General features: G+C 37.2%; 1 protein-coding gene across 3 annotated transcripts in view; it reads right to left on the reverse strand.

Annotated features, from left to right (window-relative positions):
• VEPH1 (ventricular zone expressed PH domain containing 1) overlaps positions 1–13865 on the reverse strand; it is a 221069-nt gene that overhangs the window by 61986 nt on the left and 145218 nt on the right. For all 3 annotated transcript variants that reach the window (XM_012447362.3, XM_012447363.3, XM_012447364.3), the window contains exons 10-11: positions 3743–3882; positions 620–754 (exon numbers count right to left, since the gene is read on the reverse strand). In XM_012447362.3, coding sequence (XP_012302785.1) covers positions 620–754; positions 3743–3882 — 275 coding nt within the window. The remainder of the gene's footprint in view (positions 1–619; positions 755–3742; positions 3883–13865) is intronic.

The following is a 13865-nucleotide window of genomic DNA, read 5'->3' on the forward strand; positions in this document are numbered from 1 at the left end:
CTTAATAGCTCTCCAATCTTCCTGCAACTTCTAACTTTAATTCAGGCCTTCTTTCTTAGTCACTGTGCTTCTATAACAAAATACCTAAGACTGGGTAATTTATAAATAATGGAAACTTATTTTTTACAGTTCCAGAGCTGGGAAGACCAAGATCAAGGAGTAGTGGAGCTGCAGGCATGGGCTACCATGCCTGGGTATTAAAAAAAAAAAATTAGAGATGGAGTCTTGCTATGTTGTTCAGGCTAATCTTGAACTACTGGCTTCATGTTATCCTCCTGCCTCAGCATCCCGAGTAGCTGGGATTACAGGTACAAGTCACCACACCCAGCTGTAAAATGTTTTCTATTTCATACTCTGCATGCAGTTATTGTGTGGTTCTAAGGAACTGTATTAATACATAGACCTCAAAGGGCAATGACCTTGTTTACTGATACCACTCTATTCTGAATCCTCTATGGTACCACGTGAAAATAATTACTTATAAGTGTTTTCTGATAATGATAAAAAAAAGGTAAAGGAAAGAAGGAAGAAATTAAGTTGCTAAAAAAAAAAAAGGTAAACCATTTCAAGGCAGTCTTAAATCTTGGCTTATAATATGGCCAAGGAAAGGAACCTTTACCTTCTGCTGTGGAAACATGGACTCCATCATGGCCGTTTCAAAGCTGTGAGCATCCCCTGTCTGGGTCTTCTCCCACAGGGCTCGGAGGAATTGCACAGAATGACTCTGTATGGACAGGGGCTCCGGAAACAGGCTCTGAAAGGGCATTACAGACAGAAACAGAATATACTATGTCTTCTCCCATTAGTACTGTTCGATTGATTTCAAGGCACTGCTTAGGCTTGGTTTGAACTTTAATATGATTTAAATTTAAATGAAACAAGAAAAAGATCTGTCTTAAAGATCCAACATATGGGGGTTGGGCATGGTGGATCAACCTGTAATCCCAGCACTTTGGGATGCTGAGACAGGAGGATCGCTTGAGACCAGGAGTTTGAGACCAGCCTGGCCAATATAACAAGACCCCTTACCTCTCTTAAAAAAATTAAACAAAGAAATATCAAACATATATTTCAGGATTTTCATTTTTTAACAGAAATTTAAAATTATTTAATAGGATTTTCAAGGCAGTTGATAATGATCTCCATAAATATGCCTAACCTTTGTAACATAGTGTTTATCTCAGTGATTTCCCAAGGATGTTCCTTAATTGGAATGTAGTTAATATATTCATATTTATTTTCGCAAAGATTTGGCAATTAAGGATAAAATTAAAATAGGGTAAAAAAATCAAGTCTATACAGAGTAGATCATGAAGAATAGAAGTTAAATAACTAAGTTCATTATGAAATTAATCAAATATGAACAGTATGAGTGAGTGTGTGGGGGACAGAAAAACAGTTTTAATTCTAAAATGTATAATGGTTGAATATTATTGAAACTTTAAGATAATTTCTTTAAGTGTTGAGTAGTAAGAATGTGAACATAAAGAAAATCACATTTACATATGTTTCATTCAAGCCAATGAAGACAAACTTTTCAAAAGAAGATTTTAACTTGTTTGTATATATACTAATTAATGATGTGTCTAATAATCATTTACATGTGATAGTGTTATATCTATAAATTTAAGAAGCTTTTCAATTCAAAAGAATAATTTTATAAAAACATATAGAACATCTATAAAGGTATAAAATACCATTTACATACATACAATGTGATATATAGGATCCTTTATGTATAATGTACAATAAAATAATGAGATTGGCTTATAAAATAATATTTTCTTTTTATGTCAATGACTGTCTAAGCACTGACATATGAGACTCTCTAAGTGGTTTGTATGTACAAAGCTTCTATTTAGTGAATGAAGATTAATAAGTACTATTCCAGAAAAATTTTGTTATTATCATCAAAATGAACTATTTCTAGTACTGAATGGGAAAAGATGAAGGATCTTAATGCTCAAGTTAGTGATCCACAGATTAAAAATATTTAAAAGCCAGTAATAGAAAAATTACATAACCCATAATGTGGATACATTTGAGAATTTATTGATTATTATCAAAAACTGATGCAGCACCCAATTTTTCATTTAAAGAACAGGACCTGATTTAATGAATCATCAATCTAAAGAGGAGCATTTAGACTAGAATCTGTGAATTTGAGAACTGTATGAATGTGTGTAGTTGACAGAAAAGGAAAAGAGTTTGGCCCAATGCAAGAGACTAGTGCCAGGTTGTAATTATTAATATTAAGTCAAAGTTTGATTTTTATTTACCCTGAAGCCAGAATTCAGCCAGAAGATGACATATCATAAGTGTGGATAAAGAAAGAAACCTTTATAGTAAAATGAACACGGAGAAACATAGCATACACAGATGCTTTCTGGTGATTTTGTTTAAAGAGAAAGACAAAGAATCAGACAAAGTCAATAAAATAATACTGGCGGGCAAAAAAGCCCCATCAAGATTTCTTGGTTTGTTTTCAGAAAACTGACAACTGTTTAGAACAAAGCCAAAGATGAAAACAAATATAAAATCACTGATGAAAACTAAGTGAAAAATATAAGCAAAGTAGAAAAAAATAAGGTCGTTATTTTAAGAAAAGGAAAGAAAGTCAATGCTGTTCTTTGTATTCATGTACAATTTGTTTGGCACCAAAATATGAGTTGTTCTCTATGCGACATTATTAAATGTTCTTAAGAAGACTTGTTATAGAAAAAAACGGTCTTCCTAAGGCATGTCTAATATGTCTCTTTTCTTAATTACTATAGTTCTGCTTTATTATTATAATGTATTCAGCATTAAAATTCATTATTCCTCAATAAGCCTGACTTTATTTTATAAAGAAATACAACTGTCTGCTTGGTGACTTTTATAGGAGCTATTATAGAAATATTTCATTAACAGAAGTAAATAAAGTGTCATATAATTTGCTTTTCAGTCATATTACAATATTTGCATTTTGTTTTTTTCTGCCTTTGTCCTCTCTGCTTGTAGTTGCATAAAATAATGCATTTTAAAAATAAAAATACATTATTTTTCAACATACATGCAACAATAAAAAGATCACTGGGTCAGGGGTAAGACGATATGAGATCTACCCTTCAATTTTCTTATCTGTAAAAATGATTCCTAAGATTCCTTCTATTACTAATATTTTATAATCTATACTCAAATGTTATGTGAAAGTTTGGTGCATCCAAGAGAACTATTTTCAAATAAGAATCTCTTTTGATGCTAACATCTCTGCATTAAATTCTTCATTCTCGTTAAAAGTTGCTTTTTACATAATTTCACCTATGTATATATATTCTATAGAAAAAAGAGGCACTCCAGTATCTTAACACTGTCAAAAAGAATATACTGACACTAACATTAACTGGAGATTGGAAGGCTCTAGACAAATCAAGGCTAGCACTATGTAAGGGAAGCTATTCTCCCAAATAAGCTGTTTTTGCTGTTGTTTAACCAAAGATATTTTCCCTTTCATTCTTCTATTTTAAAGCTAATGATATTTAAGATATTATTAATATGCTTGGTCAACTGATTAATAATGCCTTCTTTTATAAGGAAACTATTCTGAAATATAAAAAACCCAGGTTAAAATTATTAATGAAATATGTATGTATTGCTGTTATCTACATATCAACTCTGGCCAAAGAATAATTCAATAAAAATGATTATAAGCCCATATCCCACAAGCTCATTGAAGAGCCTGATGAACACAAATTATACAAACCTGCTGAAATAGAAACATGATCTGGATCCATGGCTGAGGTTCTTGGCTGATGAGAATAAAACTGGACTTACTGTATAGGCAGTAATGACCCTTCAAGGAGCAGGTGAAGAACAACTTTGCTACACAACTTCTAACAGTGTCTAGGAACAAATACATCTAGCATTAAACATACGGTCTTTCCAGAGTTACACTTTATATTAATACTTCAACACACAAATGCCTTTATAAAATGTTTTTCAGTTTTCAAATTGTGAGCTAATAACTACAAACAACTGTGTATTTGAGAGTGGATCCATTTCATGGAAAGTAGATTAAATAAAGATATTTTAAATTATTATTATTATTGTTTTAATTAACGTGTGAAGACTCTTTGAGCAACTCTCATGGGGGGAAACCCTCTCGCCAATAAAATGGGAGGTACCATATCATTTTCATCTGATGGGACACGTTGAAGTGATAACCTGGGAACAATAACCAGATGGATAAAGAAAATCCGGGCATTTTCTGGGTAGTAAATGGCTTGCCATGAACTGTGGATGCTATTCTCTTGGTTGCAGAGGGGCCTCAGAGATAGCTTCCAAAATAACTCTGGCTCAAGTGTAGCTCCCTGTGAACTGGACTGTTCTGGTTTGGAAAGGTCATCTCGCCTTGAAGGATTTAAGCTGGGAGGGTTCATGAGATTATCCTGTAGGGACAAGGAAGTAGTGGGTGGGTGGTGTAGAGCAGAGGTGGTGAGGTGCCATAGGTAGAGACAGGAATAATTAATAAAATAAATGAATGAAGCAAATATGGGTTGAAATTCTATATACTAGGCAGTGTGTTAAATACTGGATAATGAAAGTTAACATTAATCAACTTCCACATGTATTATGTGTTTGACTTCATTTAATTTTACCCTGCAAGATGGGTATTATTTCTGTTTTAAAGATGAGGAAACAGCTCATTAGAAAGTCAGTCTAGTGAACCACTGTGATTGCATTGTTAACTCTTATAACCTTGGCACATGACAGATAAATATTAATAGATAACTAATGTCTGAAGAGATGAAAGATGAATGATGCTCAGAGATCCAGAAAAAATGGCTCAGGGCTGCTCAATCTGTGGCAAAGCCAGGATTGGAACTCAGCAGGTTGATACCATGTTGGAATGTTTTAGGCTCTACTATACTGAGGTTTTTTAAATATCTGTAGAGTCATACTGATAGCTCATGGGGCAGCTTTTGTTTCAGAATTAATCTGACATTTTAAATGAAGTGTTTTGAAAATTAACAGAGATCAGGCATGGTGGCTCATGCCTGTAATCCCAGCACTTTGGGAGGCCAAGGTGGGCAGATTACCTGAGCACAGGGGTTTGAGACCAACCTGGACAACATGGTGAAACCCTTTCTCTACAAAAATTTGCTGGACACGGTGGCATCTGCCTGTAGTTCCAGCAACTTGGGGGGCTGAGCAGGAGGATCGCTTGAGCCCAGGAGGTGAAGTCTGCAGTGAGGTGAGATAGTGCCACTGCACTCCAGCCTGGGTAACAAGAGCAAAACTCCGTCTCAAAAAAAAAAATGGAAATGAACTAGAGTTTGTTGAAAGTCGATGAGAAAAGCCAGGCACGTTGGCACACACCTGTAGTATTAGCTACTTGGGAGGCAGAAGTAGAAGAATCCCTGAGGCCAGGAGTTCAAGGCCAGCTTGGGCAATATAGTGAGACCACATGTCTAAAAGCAAACAAGCAAAATAATAAAAACTGATGGGGATCCTAATAAGGGTGACAAAGTCAGTCCTCACCTAAGAGAGTGTTGTTGAATTCTCTAGAGAATGGGAGAGGAAGACTTATCTGTGCTCCATCAGAGGTCAGGTATGAAGGAAGTAACAGGCTTTTCAGGAAAAGTTTGGAAAATCTTAGAGAGAGTGGCCAATGACAGATTAGGGGAGAAGGTCTTGGAAACCAAACAGCAATGTAACAGAGCAAATTAGAGATATATACAGAAATGTTAATCGTTAATAGCTTTCTGTGATTGTGAAACATTAGTACAGAAGATGACTAGTTTTTGTGGAAAGTACTTGTTTCAGTACTATCTAAACTATATTGCTACAATAATTTATAAAAGCACAAACACATGAATATGTTTGCTGAAACTGCTAGACTATAAGTATTTACATATTGAACATAGCTTATAAATAAACAACAAACTCAGAGAAGCCATTTTGAGAGATTTAGGAAAAGAACTAATCTTCATTGACTCCTTACTTTGTACCAACATGTAAGTATAACCAATTACATTTCATCTTTATGAAGTAGGCTTTGTTATCTCCATCTTACTGAAGAGGAAATCTCAAGATAAAACTTCCAGGAAGCAGCTGAGCTGTAATCTGAACCCAGGTGCCAGAGCCTATTCTCTTTCTAGTACATAAGTGAATGGCTCAGATAAAATAGAGGTAATAGAAGTACCTCATAGTAAGTATAATTCAATAGAAAGATCATTGGCTCAGGATTCAAACAAATAGTGTCTTATGGGTAGATTGTGTTACTTTTCCTCTCTGTCCTTGAGTTTCTTATCTGGAAAGTGAGAGCAGACCAAAAGCTAATTCAGAATGAAAAAAAAAACACATCTCATCTACTTAAACAATTTTTATATTTTAATTTGCTTATTATCTCTCTCTCCTAGATTGTGAGCTCCATGAGGGTAATAATTTTTTTATTGTGATAATTTATATAAAACATACAACTTACCACTTTATGGATAACATGGTTTAAATTTTAAACCATTTTTAGGTGCACAGTTCATTGGCATTAAATTCATTCACATTGTCGTGCAATCATCACCACCATTCATCTCCAGAACTGTTTTGTCCTTCCCAATTGAAACTCTATACCCATTAAACCGTAACTCCCCATTCTCCTCTCTCCTGAGCCCCTGGCAACCACCTTTTTATTTTCTGTCCTTATGAATTTGACTACTCTAGGTACCTCATACAAGTGGAATCATATAATAGTTGTTCTTTTGTTCTGGCTTATTGCACTTAGCATAATATCTTCAATGTTCATACATGTGGTAGCTTATGTCAGAATTTCTTTATTAAAGCTGAATTATTTTCCATTGTATGTATATGCCATGGTTTGTTCATTTATCTGTTGATGGACATTTGGGTTGTTCATACCTTTTAGCTACTGTAAATAATGCTACTATGAACATGAGTATGGAAATGTCTCTTTGAGGCTCTGATTTAAATTCTTTTTGGTATATACAAAGAAGTGGCATTGTTGGATCATATGGTAATTCTATATTTAGTTTTTTTTGAGGAACTTTCATATTAGAAATGAAACTTTTATCTCTGAAATTCTTCAATTCTACAGGCCTACAGCGGGCTGTGAAGAAATCTATCTGTGATGGCTGTCCAGAGCAGGGCTGGACATTTGCTCAGGGCTGTGAGGGCTTGCTCTCGGCACTCAGGACAGGCCAGATGACCACAGAAGGAGTTTTCCTCTGCCTACTTGACACTAGTGAGACAGGAACCTTTGAAGCAATTTTCTTTATCTCCCATTTAATTCTTGTTTAATGTATTTCAAAGACAAAAAAGTAAAAACATTGATGCAATGAATGAATAATAGTGTCATTTAGTTGTATGAATGTCCTAAACTAGACAGAAGAAAAAGTAGAAGAAATTGAAACTGGTAATTTGTCTGATAAGAGCTTTTCAAAAGTAGGTAAAATAAAGCATGTTTTTGAAGTAAACCACAAGGTCCAATTTGGGAAGAAGTGTAGAACAAACTCCTTACTTTAAATTACCATTGCTTTTGACTGAAACAATGGAAGAAGGTATCACAAACCAGTGTGGACCACTTGTAAAACTTTGATTCCATGTTATTTGTAAAATACATTAGTATTTTAGACTAAAACTCTATTCCTCCTCACTCCCAAGTTAAAGGTTAGAAGTTTTGAACAGAATAGCAATTATTTCATAACTTTGATATAGTAAATAGAAGAAAAGATATTTTAAGGTAAAAATAAAATGAGATTCTCTAATGATAAATTTGAAATAACTGTTTGAAATTCCATCAAATAATTATTCATGAGTGGACACTGCTCTTTTTACTTAGAATTATCTTGGCTCTTCAGGCTCTTCTTTGGTTCCAGGTGAATTTTTAAATAGTTTTTTCTAATTCTATGAAGAATGTCAATGGTTGTTTAATGGGAATAGCATTGAATCTAAATTATGTTGATCAGTATGGCTGTTTTCATGAAATTGATTCTTCTATCCATAAGCATGGAATATTTTTCAATTTGTTTGTGTCATCTCTGATTTCTTTGAACAGGGGTTTGTAATTCTCCTTGAAGAGGTTCTTCACTTCCCTTGCTAACCGTATTCCTAGGTATTTTATTCTTTTTGTGGCAATTGTGAAGAGGAGCTTATGCATGATTTGGCTCTTGGCTTGCCTGTCACTGGTTTATAGGAATGCAAGTGATTTTTGCACACTGATTTTGTATCCTGGGATTTAAGCGAGTAACTTAAATGATGTCTCACTAATTACCATGTAACAGGGCTAATATTTATAGTTTTAAATATGGTTTTGTTTTTTGCCTTCTGAGTTCACAGCCTTTGCCTGAATTCACTCAAGCCTCCACCTATCTGACTGTCAAGTGGAGGTGGGAGTGGCAATGGAGTAGATATTCAACAGTTATAGGAGTACCAGAAAAGTAGAATGGAATTAATTTTTTAACTGCCCAAATTGAGGCTTTTGTCTCAAGAAAGGATTTTCTAAGTTTCCTTACCTCCCTTTAGCCTATGATTCCTGAGCATGGAGGGCATACATTGTAGAACCTGAAGTATGGAAAGGGTGACAGCTTGGTCAGTTCTATTGTTGTACGGTAGAGGAATATAGCATGGAACAAGTAAAAGAAAACTTTTTAGTTCTGGCAGGGGAAATTATTGAGGGAAGGAGAGAGAGAAGTGTAAAGCCATCAGAAGTGGGTCCTGACTTACCCCCACATTTGAGCTGTGGCCTGGAGAAGGAGTAGTATATTAGATACATTATGGTAACACCAAGGGCAGTGGTCACCATTCAGAAAGAGATTCACTCCCAGGTGGCCCTCAGCACCAACACAGGATAGCCAACTTAATTAAAAGCACAGATCATGAAGCCAGGCAGAAAGGAACCTCTGAGGTTTAGCTTTCATGGTCACTCTTTCCTAGGGGCCAGAAGTAGCTGAGTCTCTTGCTGGTCAACTTTAGAGAAATCACCATAGTGAGGCAAGGGGTATGGTGTGGCTCTGCACAGTAGACTACAGAGAGAATTGTCCAAGCCAGGACTCAGGGGGTGCATCTCACACCAGTGGGTACTGAGATGGGGTCAGATTGGCAAGGGAGACCCCTGGACCTGCTCATGTGTATAGTGAAAAAAAACCATTATCCTTCAGGCAAGAAGACATACCACATCCCATCTAGGGACATCAATGCTTTCTACTACCACAAGGAAGCAGGAGCCACTTCCTCATGCCCCCAGATGCCACCTTAGGGAGATAAGCATAGGACAGATGAGAGAAAGAACTTTTTTTTTTTGAGACAGAGTTTCACTCTTGTTGCCCAGGTTGGAGAGCAATGGTGTGACCTTGGCTCACTGCAACTTCCACCTCCCAGGTTCAAGCGATTCTCCCACCTCAGCCTCCCAAGTAGCTGGGATTACAGGCATGCGCCACCAAGCCCAGCTAATTTTGTATTTTCAGTAGAGACGGGGTTTCACCATGTTGGTCAGGCTGGTCTCAAACTCCTGACCTCAGGTGATCCACCCACCTTGGCCTCCCAAAGTGCTGAGATTATAGGTGTGAGCCACTGCACCCGGCCAGAAAGAACATTTTTATCCAAATGAATGATTGTCTCCTAAAGTACCATTCAAAGGAGCAGATGGGATTAACTTTAGTCAGGGACTCTTAATTTTCTTCCTCACTAACCAGTGGTTGGTTGCTCATGATCAGCTCTAGACATAATGATGGTACATTTTCTCTGCAAATCTAAGTTGTAATGTAAAATAAAATTTGCAATATTACAATAAATGAAAAAGTAATCATGGAGAATAAAACTATGATACAGTGAAGAAGAAGACTCATGTGGGGAAAGAAAAATTGTCCTAAAGAACCAGGGAGCTTTAGGAACACTTACAAGAGTCACACAGCAAAGGGTAGAGGGTGGGGTGTGAGCTGTAGGAGGACACTGAGGATTTGCATGTGAGGGCTGAAATCAAATAACACAGTGGTATGTAGTATCCCTTGGTGCATATACACTTGCGAATTTCTTAATGAAAACTGTTAAAAAAAATTGTGCCTTCTTTATGTTACTGTTAAAGAACAGAGTATGACTTGCCCATTAACTGATTCAAATCAGGTGTTGAAGAGCCTTGCACGCTCTCACAAGCAATGTTTCTGCCCGGAGAAAGGGAACAAAGAGCCCTTCCTCTCAGAAGCCACTCTAAAGCCAGCTTCTCTGATCCCTTATCCAAAGTTCAATTCTTCTCTAAGGTGGTGGTTAGGAGCACAGATTCTGGAGCGAAACTTTCCTATTTACTAGCTGTGTGTCTTTGGGCAAGTTACAAAACCTCTCTGTGGCCTAACTGGGAAGACTAATAAGAGCTCCTATTTCTAAGTGTTGTTTAGGGTGACCAGCCATCCCGATTTGCGTGGGATTAGGGTGGCTCTTGAGACTCAAGTCTTCCAGTGCTATCACTAGGAAAGTGCTGGACAAACTTGAATTAGTTAGTTATGTGAGCATTAAATGAGTTAATTTATGTGGGACTCTAAGACAGACATGTGCTTGGCACAGAGCTTGTGTTTAATCATGTTCATTAACATGATCACTGTTACTGCTACTATTGTATATGGAAAAAAATAGATCCCTAGGCCAGGTGGAAATGTTTGAATGTTGCTGTAATGCTGTTTTAATTAGAGGAAGAGACTGCATAATGACCCTTGGCATCTAGGTTGCTCAGTGTCCTGAAATGTTCACCTAATTGCTTATTTAAAAATGAACTTACTACACAGCTAATACTGACATGCAGGCCAAAATCCAATTTTATACAATGGGAATAAATATCTCTGGGGCACAAGTGGAAGATCCAACAAGAAAGAAGATCTCATAACAGTGCACAAAGTGGTCACTTGCTCTCTCTGAGCATCTCCAAAGTCCTAGGACTGTAAGCTATGTGCAAGTAAGGCTTTTGATGCACATGTTGTTTTGAGGCCCAGAAGTGTAGAAATGTTGCAGGAATGCCACCAGGAAGCTCAGGAAAGGATTGATAGTTTGCTCTATTCAAAGCTTCGTGAAAGGACGACCAAAAAAGCTAACATTAATTGATGAGTTTTTAAGTACTGGGCACTAAGAGTTTTATGTGTGTATTGCCATTTAATAATCATGCCAATGAAGTAGATCCTTCTGGTTTTGTGGAAGAATCTGAGGCTCAAAGTTATCAAGTAATTGACTGACGTTCACATGGCTAGCAACTGTCAGTCCAGACAAATCTAGACTGTTTGACTCTAGTGCCCTTTATACTCTGCAGCTTACGTACGTTGTGCTTCAGACAAAGCAGCAATTATTAGTCCTTCAAGTCAAAGAGGGATTTAATTTATACCCACTTATTTTTAATGATTTAAATCTTGTAAATTATATATCACCTTCATTGATTCTGTATTTAGAGACTTGTTGATAATTTGTTTTGGTTTTTATAGCAGTTTTGATCTTTATAGTATAATTGAATGAGTTATGTAGCACATTCCCATCCATGCCCAAACCCCTCTTGAGAGAAGCCCAAGTGATTGACCCATCAAATCTCAGCTCAAGGTATTACTGTTTTCCAGTAGGAACTACCTGAACTGAAGGCAACAGGAATCAAAGAAACAAGTCAAGGAAATAAATTGCCTCTGTCAGGTTAGCCTTAGAAACCAGAATATCTATAGTAAAAGCAAATGTCATAATCATTAAATTATTTAATGCTTCACATGACAGAGGTCAATATATCTTTGAAATCTTAGTTTCATTTATTGCTTCTTTCAAGTTGTATTCATGTATAACTTATTTCACTTTTATGTGACCTAAAATCCAATGATGATGACATCAATCATCATAATTAATATTAAACAGAGTTGCCTTTTTTTTTTTACTATTTCTGATTAATTATTTTTACTTTCATTTTCTTACTGCTACTCAGATGAAAAGTCATAAAACAGATTCGTAATGTTACTCAGCTTCCAGAAACTCAACCTTCTAGTAGTAAATTTGAAACAGCTGGTTATATATTTTGCTCTATTGAAGGAAACAGAAAGGTCTACTGAAGAACTAAAGTAAAAGTTAACAGAGTTGAATTACCTCTGCCTCAATTGGCTATTTCCCAGTGGTCCATAGGGTAGCATGAACTTTGGGATGAGAAGACAACATTAACTCAGCAGAGGCTGTAGGAGTGTCTTATTGTCCCCAGAAACTCTAGAATCTCAGAAAGTTGCCTTGTGAAGGAATTTTGATATTAGGGGTCAATTCAAAATCTTATGTCCCAGAGTTAGAAGGGACTTTGAGTGGTGGTTGCTCTTCTAATAGGCAGGATTGCAATGGAGTCAACTCAGAAAGCTCTTCTTTTCTTTCAAGTCTTGAGATCCAAAACACTTAAAAGCATGAAGAAGCTCACAGTTCAATTTTCCTCATATCTTTAGATCATAATGACTTCACTTTGAAATTAAATAAAGTGTTTCTATATTAGCAAGACCTCTATTGTCAATTTTTCTGCTTCACTGAGAGTCCTCTCTTGTGAAAGGGAATCTGGAAATTAGAAAGTCAAGATGAAGGCATTTATGACCTAGGGCCTGCTTGAAAATAGTTGGAATATTTAAAACCCATCTGCACTTCATGATAGCTTATTGCTCAAAGGAAATCTGTTAGCAGAAAACTGTTGAGCTGTTGCCCCCAGGAAAGGGCCTTCCACATTCATAAACACGCAACCATCTGAGCGGCTACACAGTAACTCGGATTGTTCTATATGAAAAAACTCTATCATAAAACACTTCATTATTATTGAGTCCTGGACTGGACTTCTGGGTTGATAGAAGTGGTAACAAATAGATAAACGATGAAGGGTCTTTCTCAGGATTTAGAAGGCAAAAAGGCAAAGGGTAGCTCAAGCACTAAGTTTCCATAAGGAGCCTGAAAAGGCCATGCTCCAGCTGTAGGGATCATGGAGCCTGCTCTTGCTTAAGCCAGTCCTCATCAACTGTCAAGAGCAGCAATCTCCCATGGCAGGCTTTAACCCAGCCACATCCAGAACCAAGGGAGGCAGGCCTGGTGGTTAACCAAAGTTCCAAGGCCACTGTGTTAACGGGCTGGAAATAGTCTGGGTTGTGGATAAACAAAGATGGAGATATATAAACAAAGATGGAGATACATAAACTATGAGTCTTCACTCTTCTACCCTGGTGGGATCCACCCCATCTTTTTGTTGGAATAGAAGCCACCTCTGAATTCTACCTGGCTGCTGCTAGTGCCCTCATATCTGGAGATTCGCCCTGCACATGGATATCCCGTGTTCACCTGGATGGATCTTGCTGGATGGATGAAACATGACTTGTGGCCAAGAACCGCATCTGTCGAGGAGCTCTTGCTGCCCTGCAGATTTCATCCTTTCAGATAGGATGCTGGAGCTCATCTGCAGGGCCACTGCTAACAGCAACACAGGCTTTTCACCACATGAGTCCAGGAGGGAAGTCATTCCCACGGGCCACAGTGTAAGTGGTGCCGTCTGGAGTTGGGCAATACAGAAGCTCTGTTTATCCAAGGCAAGTAAGCCACACTCCTAGGACAGTGTGATTTGAAGTGGTATGGTGATCCTTGTGGGAGGCTGACATTCTATTCTAGTTAGTCTCTTCTCATCCATCACTTCTTACCCCACTGCGTATGTCTATGATATTCTTACTTCTTTCAACCCCATGCATGCCTGTGGCCAAGACCCTGCTTTACAACTCAACCAAACCTCACCTCACTTACTAAATCCAGCCCCAGGAATGAAAGACAGGGAGAGAGGGCTATATTTGAGAAATCGGATGTAACTCTTGTTCCAACAGAAGATGACTGCAGAGGGCCGTAGGACCCCTCTGGCCAGG

This window comes from Aotus nancymaae, unplaced genomic scaffold, assembly GCF_030222135.1.
Source record: "Aotus nancymaae isolate 86718 unplaced genomic scaffold, 86718_ANA_hifiasm-v0.15.2.pri h1tg000019l, whole genome shotgun sequence".
In the NCBI taxonomy this organism is placed as follows: domain Eukaryota; kingdom Metazoa; phylum Chordata; class Mammalia; order Primates; family Aotidae; genus Aotus; species Aotus nancymaae.